We start from the raw sequence: 12,786 nt of genomic DNA on the forward strand, positions 1-12,786 counted from the left end.
CGCGCTATCTCAGAGTTGAAGTTGCTTTTAAAAAAGTTGTGGGGAGAGTGCAAATTCCAACATTGAAATCTGTAACAAAATGGGAAAGTGAACTGGGACTGTTTTATAAAAAGACTTCCAGTTACCAGCCGAAGTCCGTTTGAAAAGGTTTACTCTCCGGACACTGGAACTCACTTAAGCATGGGTGTATGTTACCTGAAGTAAAATTTAATTAAAATATTAAACATCATATAATATTATTAACATCATGTACAATCTTTGGTAACACATTACATTTTAAAGGGTTTTTACACAAATATTTTGGTGGCTCAGGCATGGTAACCTGTATTTTAACCTGATGATGGAACAGTTGTTCCGAAAACGTTCGTGCTTTTAATGTTGCCCTTTTAAGGGTTTTATAAAATAAAATATACCCACATACAAAGACTAACCTCTTTTTAGTCTAACTTTAAAACTCTAACTTTTAAAAATGATAAATCCAATGGTGCGAAACATAGCAAAGCACGTTTGACTGTTCTGATAGCAGCAAACATGTCGGGCACAGAAAAACTCTCACCTTTAGTCATCGGTAAATCTAAAATACCTCGTTGTTTTTTAAGATATAAATCGCTAACTTTGAAATATGAAACAAATACAAAAGCATGGATGACTTCTGCTTGTTATTAGTTGATAATTGAATAGCCCATAATGATATTCCTCAAATAAAAGTAGTTAAAATCCAATATCTTGTAGATCTTGTAGTAGTTAATGATAAATGTATCATTAAAAACTTCAAATCATTATATCGAAAAAAAAATGGTCAGGAACCTGGATATAATGAAAGGAAAAACGAATTCTACTATTTTACTATAGATGCGTTGCAATCCACGATAATGGGTGATAAACTTGGTGAGGTGTAACTACGACTACTATAAAAAAAATTAGGTACACTGTGGTTTTCCATCGTCGTCAACAGAAGAACCTGAAAAGCGAAGATATTTTTCACCTACTGCAGAGTGAAATACAGACGTGTCTCTAACTGAAACCGAAGATATTTCTATTTTACCTCCTGCAGAGTGTCATAATCTGGAATCTTCTTTTGAGGGCTTTGTTACGTGCGATGATGGAGTTATGACTGCTGGGAGATTATCTGATGACGAAATTATTGACTTAGTAGCTCAGAAAACCGATACTAATGCTTTAGATGACATAGAAAACTCGAATAATACTACATATACTATATGGGTTTCCATCAAAAGGCAAAAACAGCGTTGAATACTTTACGGAATTTTATAGAGCAAACCAGCAACTCCGAAGAACAAGAATTTTCTGCTATTTTTATCTTAGAAAACGCTATATACACTCGCGATCATAAAATCCGGGTCATATTGAAAATTTCAAGTTTCTCAAGTATTTTTGCCTCTGGTGCAGTAATAACCTTTTTTTGGCTAATGTATTTTTTATTTGTCATCAATGTTTATTTTGAAAGAAAAAAATGGTTTTTTATTGTTTTTATTGAAAAAAACAGAAAACAAATCAAATTGTTGATAAAACAGACATACGAAAAAAAATGGAAAATGCAGAACGTGGTAAAAAATCAGTGAAATTTCAATGACCAATATTGTGTATTGCCTCCCCTTGCTCTAATAACCTCTTGCAGACGACGGGGCATACTCTCAATTTTTCTCCGGATTACATGTTGTGGTATGTTATTCCACTCTCTCACTAACAGATCCTTAAGCTCCTGTGCGTTGTTACGAGGAGGTGTATGGGTTTGAATACGTTTTTTCAAATCGTCCCAAATATGTTCGATGGGATTCAGGTCCGGAGACCTAGCTGGCCAGGGTACCCTCGTAATTCCAACTTCGTCCAAGTATTACATACTGATCCTGGCAACGTGCGGTCGCACGTTGTCCTGCATAAAAACGGCGTTTTCTCCAAGCCCTGCCATGTTGGCATAACATGTTCTTCCGGAATCTCCGTAATGTACCTTCGTGCAGTTAGGGACCCATTTTCGATGAAGTCGGGATTGTGTGGAAGTCGGAAGATATACCTCCCCAAGCCATGACCGAGCCTCCACCAAATGGCATTCTTGGAGCAATGCAAGCTTGTGAAAATCGTTCACCGGTTCTCCTCCAAACTCTTACACGTCCATCGGATCCAGTTAGGCAGAAACGGGATTCATCTGAGAATAACACTTTGCTACAATCGTTAATTCCCCAATACGCGTATTGTCGAGCAAAAGCTAGTCGTGCAACTCGAGGCACCCGGCGAAATGGCGGTGCTCTAGCCATTACCCGAGAAGATAGTCAAGAAGACGAAGTCTTCTTCTGACTGTTGCAACACTAAAATTGAGATTTCGTACTTCCTCTAGACGATTTTGATGCATAACCGCAGTTGAGGTCCGGTTTCGTAAAGCCTGAAACAAAAGGAAACGGTCATCTAGTGCCTTGGTCGTTCTTCTTCGTCCAGAGACTGGTCGCCTGGTTAGCAAATTTGCCTCCTGAAAGCGTTGAAGCACTCGTTGAAACCGTAGAAAGGCTTACGCCAACAGTTCTTGCGACTTGCTGTTGAGTGTGACCGTCTTCCACAAGTGCAACAATTTGTGCCGTTTCAACAACAGTCAAAGGCATTTTTGTCAAAAAATAAACACTAATAATGGCACTAATAAACACTAATGGTGGCAATATATATACGTTTGTCCGTTGCATTTGAACAGAAAGTCGAAGTACAAACGAGACATTTAAAACAAGCGGAGTTACAGGTAGCGTTCATTTTGGGAAGTGTGCACTTTACCGCGAAATCGGCACCATTGGAATTCTTTGTTACAAAGGAAACCGCAACAATTATCAGAAACATGTATTAGTTTGTATTTGTGTTATTATTATTTACGATAAAGCTCGTTAAAAATGAAATATCGGTGATTTTCAAGGTGACCCGGATTTTATGATCGCGAGTGTATCTAGAGAAAGTTTGTTACCTCTGTAACTTGAATTTTACTTCTCGACTTATGTCGAATAAAAATCCGCCCGTAAGTCGAAAACTCTAACTCGAATTTTTTCTCGAGAAAAACCACTTCTGTAGTTTCTCTCGTTTACGATCTGTGGTCGGCTTATAATTTATTATATACAATTTTTATTATAAATGTAACAATGGTACTTACCTCCAATAAACTTGGCTGCTAGAAAGGCAAGGCTTAAAGAGGAAGCATGGTGATAAACGTGCAATGGTGAAATTTGTCTGAATTTTTTTCTTAGTCCAAAAAGTACCGTCTCGAACAATTCGTAAAACTTTAACCAGTATACCAGGTAAAATGCTTTAACTAGTCTTACAGCATTTGGTGCGCTTGAATAGTCAATAGTTTGGCACCCGAAACTGTAGTCACCTTGAATCCATCCAGATGTAGACATCTTAAAAACAATGTTTATCGATAGTGTAATCAAATAAATAACCAAAAATGTTGCGTAAAAATTAATTGGTGGTGTTTGCCTAAAAGTTAATGTTGGACAAACGGGAAAATTAAATAAATTGAATACTATAACATAAATAAGTCTTTGAACTACAAAAGAAGCAATGATTTGGTACTCTGATACAGTTTGGAATTTTCTCTTCTTTAAGTACTTTATTCCGTTTATCTTTGCCTTCAACGTATTTCCTATAAAAGTTTTGGCACAAAATCCATTGGCGTTAATATTAAAAAATATTAGTAAAAACAAAAGAATATCAAGTTGCCTTCGGAAACAGAAGTAACGGGGCTATGATAGCACGGGACTCAAATCTGCGATTTGGTGGATGCGCTTATAAGAATTAGCCTGCGCGGCGCCTCCACCAAAATATAAGGTTGGCTCTAGTAATTTTTGAGGTGGGGGTAGAGTAGGTCATCGGATTATGACGTATTCTACATCGTTGGGAATGAGAGGAAATAGCGAGTATGTTAAGACAGAAAACACAAACAGGGCATTACATCATATATCCGTTGTTATTGGTCCGAGTGGAGTGTGTGATATGTTAAATGATAGGGTGAGGATAACGATTATATTAAGATAGAAAAAAACAAAAAAGGCAACTACCAGAAAGATACTTTACAGAATCGTTATGTTAATTTGCTTTATTGACCTGAAAAAGGCCTTTGACTGTCTACAAAATAAACAACTAGCCGAATTGTAACATGCGACGTAGCTAATGATGAAAGAGGAGGATATAAAGAATATATATGATATTAAGATAGAAAAAATAAACAAGACGACTACCAAAAGTGCGCTATATATTTTACTTATAAACAGAAGCTTAGTTACTAACAGTTAAGCTTTATTTTATTTTGAAGTTTTTGCTTTAAGATGTCGTAAATTAGAGATAAGAAAAAGTATCTACAACTTGGTTGGGCGGGTATCCAAAGCTGAAATCTGACGAATATTCCAAAATGAAAACATTTCACGCAGAACCATTTATAGAACAATAGCGGAATGCGAACAGGAAATACCATGTCTGAATATTCCTAAACGTGGAATACCACGTGCATTTATTGCATGTCATTGAAATTTAGGAGGAATGGTCCTTAATATAGAAAGTTTGTGGGTAAAAAACTTTATTTTCATGCAAGACAACGCCCGACCACACGTAGCCAGGATGGGAACGTAACACCTGGACACCGTCGGTGTGCCAAAAATGAATTTGCCGGCTCAAAGACCAGATTTGGATCCGATTGAGCATGTTTGGATCAACTCAAACGAAAAGTAAGAAACAGATTACCTCATGGAAGAATTGGAAGCTTTTCCTCAAGACAACATCTAGAATTTGATCAATTTAATTAAAGTTGAATGAGGAGTGTAATTGAAAATAGAGGTGATAATACAGAATATTAAAAATGACGACTTTATTGTAATTTTTATAAAGAAACCAGAAAAAATTAAAATGTTAATTTTGAGTTTTCCCATTAAAATCTTTAATTTGGGAGAAGTATTTTTTTGACAATTGCTATTTAAGAAGTAGGTGCATACTGCTTTAGAACATATTCTTAAACATTACACAAACATCTAATGACAATTAATTTTTTTTAGGGTTTGTAAAAATTAAAAAATGCTAAAAATTTTAGGTGGCTTCTTTTTAATGACGCACAGTCTATAGATATATCGACTAAAAAAATACTAAAGCACATGCAAAGATATCGTTCTTAATAAACAAAACGCTAAAACTATCGATTGTGTACTCACCATATAAATCAGATAGCAACATGCTGCCACTTGAGATACGTTGTAAGCTCTGATAATTGTAGTCAGCTCAAAGGCTTTCTGTTTTGCATAAACTTTGGTAAGAGGTATAATACCGTAAATAAGTAAGTTAGTACTATATAAATGGTTGGAAACAGGACTATCCATAAATAGCCAGTTTTGTACTCTCGTATCTAAAACAATAAAGAAAAATATTTTATGTTGATTTATAAATATAAAGTATTGATTCAAATAATACGAGGTCTGGTTATTAAATAACGAGACTGCGCGCGCAGAAGGCGTCCTAGACTGGAAGAGTGGGAAACGAATACAGGATACATTTCTTACAGAAATTTATCCAAGTGTCGTTAAAATGTTATTAAAAAAGTCACCAATCGGCAGAAGAAGTATCCGACGACCGCGCAAAGGATGGAGTGACAACCTTCCAATAGAGATATTAATCCGCCAATGAACAAGCAGAATTGCTTATAAAGAGGAAGAAGAAGAAGAATTATTATTGGCACCTTCTATATTCGTGTATTGCGTAGGTACTTACATTCATTATAATATTACTAATGTAATGAAATGTAATATAAATAAAATAATTAATTTATAATTACCAAGGAATGAAAATAAAGTTTTTTAACTTAATAATTCCAATTTATCATTGAAAAGAAAAAAATATAAGTATAGTTCAAGGATAATAAGGTAGTGATACTATAGTGGTTCAAAATATTAATAAAAAAGTAATCCGTATGTACAATTATTGTTAATATAAGATCAATGTCATAATTTTTTTTTGTGTGGCATGTTTTAAAAAGTTATGGCATGTGATATTATACTTTTTCTAATGAATTGATTCAACAAATTATATGTTGTTTCTACCAGGAAGATTCATTATAAAATGTAAAAGGGAAATTCCCAGTGGTTGGTTGCATACCATAGTTTATCTTACAATGAAGTAAAAACATCTTTTTGTAAAATGATATAAAATTTTATTAAAATTTTTAAAAATGATCGAAAATGGATTTATAAATTTTAAGAACGTTTTCGGTCCTATCAGATCATCATCAGTGAAAAACGCCTATATAGTAGTTGGAACTAGCCACATAATGAGGCCAGATGACCCTTAAATTATATAATTTGAGTAACGAACATTATATTATTAAGACACTAGGTCGATGATAAAGGATTACATTTTTTAAGAGAACGTACAATTTCCCAGTTCGAAAAAAGGAGCCCTAGCCCTGTAGGGTAACAACTAACTGAATTGTCAATATAAATGAGTCATAAAATTTAATTATTATAATTTTTTATTTTGAGAACGATTTACGAAATGTATATCGAAGCGTCAAATAAACGTATTTTAAAATAAACAGCTGACTTATTTCCCACTAAAAATATTAAATAACCCTAATAAGTACTACAAACAAACAAAAATTATGTTTTGAGTGATGCCGCCTTTTAAGTTGCGGACCACTTCTAAGAATAAAACCGTATTGATAGAATTACGAATTACGAGGTACATAATAAAGGAAAAACAAAGGTATATCAACAACATAAGGAACATAAAAGAAAAGAAGAATTAAAGAAACTGCTCAAGAATAAATACCTACCTAAATTGAAGTGCACGTGCGGAAAGTTGTATAATTATAATGAAGGAACAAAAGGAGTAACAAGATAATCAATAAAACCAAAATAATGGATATAATACTTGAATATGCTGTTATGAAAAAAAAAAGAGATGGCGCGCTATTTATACAGGAAATACTGAAAATTTCGTCGCTATTTCCAGTAGGCACTATTTACAAATGTACCAAGATCATCATTGATGATAGTCTTGACATGACCGAAAACGTTTTTATACTACCTTTTTAATAAAAAAATAAGTTTTTATACTACCTTTTTAATTTTCAAAAAAAAATCCTTCCAAGGGAATGAAGATCTTAATATAGCAAACGTCTGAGTGAGTAGATTCTCTATACGAATAAAAAAATAATACTATCAACGCATGGGAATCACCGAAAAATGGAAAAATTGCAGAATCCAGCGATATATCAAGAGCACTTTTGAAATATGACACTACAATTTCATCGGATACAGAATGGGAAACAAAGAAATAAAAATACTCTGTTACGCAGACGACGCAATATTGATAGCCCAAGATGAAGATAGTCTGCAAAGACTGGTCCACAGATTTAACATAACAGCAAAAGAATTTAATATGACAATTACATCTCACAGTGTATACCAGTACAAAGCGGAGTCAGACAGGGTGACTCTTTAAGTCCACTTCTCTTTAATATAATAATAGACGAAATAATACAAGCAGTACGTAAAGGTCATGGGCTACAGAATTGGGAACAAAGATATCCAAACATTATGTTATGCAGACTACGCCGCATTAATCGCCAAGAGAGAAGACGAGCTCCAAAGATTAACAAACATCTTCAATACAACAGACAAGAAATGCAATATGATAATATCAGCAGAAAAGAAGTATTGGCAGACCAAGAAAAAGATGGTGCGATAATTTAGACAATTTAAGAGGCTAATATTGAAGAAGAAACAGGCTTTAAGCCTACATACAAGAAGAAAGAAGAAGAAGAAGAATCTCATCTCAGAAAACTAAAACAATAGGAGTCTGTATGGCATCATAGATGCATCAGTATTGAACCAGTAATGGAAATAAAATAATAAAATAATGGAAATAAGAATAAAATGGGAATTACACTGTCTAGCTATGGAGACCTGGAGTGGGAGATCAAGTACAAAAAGCAAATGGACTAGCAGGATGCCTTAATAACACTATATGACGAAGCAGACACAATAACATTGAGATAAAGTCAAGAATTTATAAAGCCAGTGTAAGAACAATAATGGCATATGCCTCAGAAAGCCCGAGATAACGCAAAGGCTACTGGAAACGGAAGAGATGAGTTGAGAAGAATTGCAGGAAATACGCTGAGGGATCGAAAGAGAAGTAAAGACATTAGAAGAACATATAACGTACAGTGTATAAATGAAGGGACACAAAATAGAAAAGAAGAACGAAATAGATATAGATTATATATCAAAATAGCAAGAGATAAGTCACCAATTGGCAGAAGAAGTATCCGACGACCGCTCAAAAGATGGAGTGACAACCTTCCATAGAGGTTTTAATCCGTCAATGAACAACCAGAATTGCTTATAAAGAGGAAGAAGAAGAATTTCATCGGAGTGGAAGTTTCTTGAGGAGTTCGGGATGTTCATCTTGAAGTTGTTCAACGAACAACGAAGTTGTTCAACATCCAAGATGGCGGAAAGTAAAAATGTGCCGTCACCTCTCTCTGTAGTAAAAGAGGTAGATTTTGAAGAGAATACATTTAAATGTTGTCAAACTAAGCCTAATAAAATACTCGTTTGTATAGTATGTGGAAATAGTTATCACATCTCATGTGCAGTGAAAAACAAAGTGAAATTCTTCAAGATAGGAGATTCAGGTGTAATTTGTTGCCAAAATAGTGATGGACAACCCATCGAATCATTTAGTGCCATAGCGATAGAAAATCAGTGGTTAAAAAGGCTGTTAGCTGAAAAAGATGATAAGTACAATTTATTATTAAATAACAATAATCTATTAAAATCAAATAATGAACACTTGCTAGAAAAATTAAATTTATTGAAATCAGAAATAACCAGAACCAGAATCTCACAAAAACCCAACTCAACTGTTAATGAGGGTTTAATAAAAACTCAAGGTAATGAAGATAAGACGGCCAGTGTCCAGTTGACTAATTCTAAATACAAAACAAACAATGAAACTGACTCAAATAAAAATTTTAATGATAAAAACACCCAACATGTTGAAAGGAATTCCAATATACAGGGCATTTCAAAAATTACTGCAAACAAATTAAATGCACAATTAATGGAAATTCAAACCAAACAAACATGTGACTACATTACAAATTTAGTTGTTGAGAATGAGGAAAGCACAAAAATAAATCTTAATCATATTACAACAGGGAGTTCAGAGAATAAAGCCGACGATGAAGGATATCAGATTGTGACAACAAGACGCAAGAAAATAATGGGAACTGGAATTGGTGATAAGGATTTCCATGGAAAATCCGAAAAACCAGACAAAAAATTGTGGCTATTCATCTCAAAAGTTCCGGATAGTGTAAATGAGGACCACATCAAGAGTTTCATAATAACTAAGACAAACTGTGAGAATGTACAAGTAAAATTGTTACCAACTGACCATAAAAGTGCTGAATCTTTACGAGTTCCTAAACACAGAACATCCAAATTTCAAAATTGCTTCAGATATATGGGACTGACCTTATACAATCATTTGCCAAAAACTGTGAAAGAAATTTACTCTTAAGAAAAGCATATTATTCTATAAATGAATATCTTGAGGACAAACTGCAATAGCTTCATATTTTGCTTATAAAAATGTTATTTTATATATTTTATGTTTGGTCAATTTTTTTACACTGTGAATATTGTATTATACACATTAATGTTTTTTATACCAAATTCTGTAGTGACGTATCCTATACATTTATTTTGAATGTCTTAAAGGATGAATAAAGATGACTATGACTATGACTATGATGGATGGGTTTGGTCTGATGATAAATTTCGTAATAAGAAAATTGATAGCGGAATAGAACGAAGCAAATTTAGACAATAATTTAGGAATATGTACCCATCGTAAAACAACAACAACTCGTAATAAAAGAAAGTGAACAAGAACTTATACAGAAAATAATTATTGTGGTATAAAAATCTCACAGGTCTGAACACTGGAAAAGACTATCACAAGATAATAAAAGTAAAAGAAGTTGCCCATGCCCACAGAAACTTTTGAATGGAATCGACATAGAGGTGTTTGGAAGATAAAGAATAACAAACGAAAGAGGGAGCTCCTGTAAACCGATATATAATAATTGAAAAAAAAAATAATTATCTACTTAGATGGTCCGTTGGTTTTAAAAATGTTTGTCCAAGAGTTTTTAATTATTCGGGGTTAAAAGGGAAGGCTTTTAACCAAAAGATATGTTACGGGGTTGTTTAGATATAAGAAAGTTAATAATTCTCATTATACCCTTTAACTTTGATAATAAAATGGTTATTAAAGTGAATCAAAATAGAGATAGTAATAAATAAGAAATCTATGAAGGTATTATTGACTGGTTAACATTTTATTCTAACAATCATGATAATATCAATATTATAAATATTTGCAAATTTCAAAAAAAAATGAAATATGTTACCAGAATGTTTTTCCATAAGTTCTTCATATTTTCTAGTAAGGTAATCCATTTTGAACGAGTGCTGTAACTCTCAATGGAGTTTTTTGTGTGGGATTTTATATTGGCAGTAAAACAATTAGTAAGCACCGACAGCAACTGTTTTTACGGTCTGCAAATTATGTTTGCAACAATAATTACACTATGTTTGTAGCAGCAGTATTATTTTTAATATAATTAGTTATTTCTAATACACTGCTCGTAGTAGTTGGGGGGAAACTTTTACTAGTCAACGCTGACGTGATTTAAATTGGTGAAACTTGTAACCTTCATAAAACTTTACGCGTCCGCTGCTGGACATAGGTCCCTCTCAGCTCTTTATCTGTCTGTCTTGTGGGACTTGCATCCAATTATGGCTTATACGCTTCAGGTCATCAGCCAATCTGGTTGATGGGTGGCCCCTGTCTGCAGTGCTTCTGGTTTGCCTCCAAACCAGAGTCTTTTCCATCAGTTGTCAGGTAATCTGGTGACGTGCCTTGTCCAATTCCATTTTAGCAACGTGATTCTTTTAATAACGTCTATTATTTTTGTTCTACGACGTATTTCTTCGATTGGGATTCGGTATCTCGGAGAGACACCCAACATCTGGCGCTCTACAGCCCTCTTGAGTCACGCGAATCTTGTTTTACTACCTTTTTGTGGGTGTTAGTGCTTCCGCCCCATCAGTGAGTACATGTATCACACACTGATCAGAAATTTTCCTTCTGATACATACTTTTAATTTACCAAATGCTGCCAGGTTAACATTATGCGAAGGAGGTGCTCACATGTCTGGTTATCTTTGCCCCACCAAATTTCATGTCCTAAGTATCTATACGACGCAGTCTGCTCAATATCCTTTCCATCAACAGCAATATTACTATTTAGTCTTTAAATCTTTAGTCCGACCTTCAAAGAAGCTTGATTTAATTTTTCCAACATTATTATTGCATCATCCATACGATCGGCTATAAGAAACATGTCAGCTGCTAGTCTCAAATGACTGAGCTTCTCTCCTTTTATGTTGATACCATACTCATTCAGATGTGCCTGCTTCCAAGAATGTTTTATAATTGTCGTATATTGGTTTTAGGAAAGTTAAAGAACTCACACGGGGACTAAGACGAAGGCACAAAGGAAATATAACTGATTATGATGGAAACATCATCTTGGACAAACAGAGTAAAACGTAAAAAAGAATAAGATCTGGAAAGAATATCTAGAAAAACTATTTGAAGACCAAAGAGATAACACCTTTGAGCTAGAAGAAGAGGTAAATGATACCAAGAAGTGGACCAAGAATATTACAGCAGGAAGTTTATTCCGCAATAACACAGTTAAAGGATGGCAAAGCGGCAGGCCCTGATAATATACAAGCAGAACTACTCAAACTATTTCCCCCAACCAGTTCGGGTTCACAAATGCTGTTGGTACTAAAGAGGCTTTGTTCTTAGTGCAAGTCTTATTCCAGAGATGCAGAGACGTCAACTGAGACGTATACGCATATCTGGTTGATTACGAGAAAGCGTTTGATCGAGTACAGCACGCCAAGATGATGCAAATACGCCAAAATTTTAAATACATTAAAACAAGAAAATTGGAATATCTCGGACATATTGCTCGTGGAGAGAAATACACCTTGTTGCAACTGATGATGCAGGGAAAGATCCAAGGAAAGAGAAGCATAGGGAGGCGTAGAATGTCATGGCTGCACAACCTGAGAGAGTGGTACGGATGTACATCAAAAAACTTTTCAGAGCAGCCGTCTCAAAAATCCGAATAGCTATGATGATTGCCGACCTCCGCCACGGAGATGGCACTTGAAGAAGTAAAAGAAGATACATAACATTTAGTCAAATGTATTTTTACGAGCTATTGTTAAATCTCTTCTACTACAGAACTTTTTTATTTTTATTAAGTTGTGTTCCCAAGGTCTTGTAGTTTTTACTCTTTCAATTTGCTAGTATCCTAATATTAAGGTTTCATTTGTATTGTTGTTCTCCCTAATTTTCTTGGCCTAGGTTTTATATGTTATTTCTCGTTGTTTTGTTATATTTACTTATTTGTTTAAATTAGAGCAGTGTATGTAGGCATATTTAAAATATGAAAAATATTTTTTGTATATGCATTTTACTTAATTTACATAAAACTAATTGCGATAAGGACTACGCACTATATATAACTAGCTAAGTATATATATATATATATATATATATATATATATACATATACAGGTTGTCCAGAAACTCTCCTGACAAACGAAGACCGGAGATTCCTCAGATGATTTTAAGATAATTTAAACTCATTCACCTATT

General features: G+C 34.1%; 1 protein-coding gene across 1 annotated transcript; it reads right to left on the bottom strand.

Moving 5' to 3' along the window:
• Nucleotides 1-3,142: 3,142 nt before the first annotated feature.
• On the bottom strand, nt 3,143-10,595 carry LOC140431934 (very long chain fatty acid elongase 1-like; the record flags this gene model as incomplete). The annotated part of the gene is made up of 3 exons (XM_072519802.1): nt 10,457-10,595; nt 5,190-5,380; nt 3,143-3,389 (listed from the first exon to the last, which is right to left on the bottom strand). Coding segments are annotated over exons 1-3 (487 nt in total), but the record flags the coding sequence as incomplete, so codon positions are not given.
• Between the last annotated feature and the right edge of the window lie 2,191 nt (nt 10,596-12,786).

Source organism: Diabrotica undecimpunctata, unplaced genomic scaffold (genome assembly GCF_040954645.1).
Source record: "Diabrotica undecimpunctata isolate CICGRU unplaced genomic scaffold, icDiaUnde3 ctg00002303.1, whole genome shotgun sequence".
In the NCBI taxonomy this organism is placed as follows: Eukaryota; Metazoa; Arthropoda; class Insecta; order Coleoptera; family Chrysomelidae; genus Diabrotica; species Diabrotica undecimpunctata.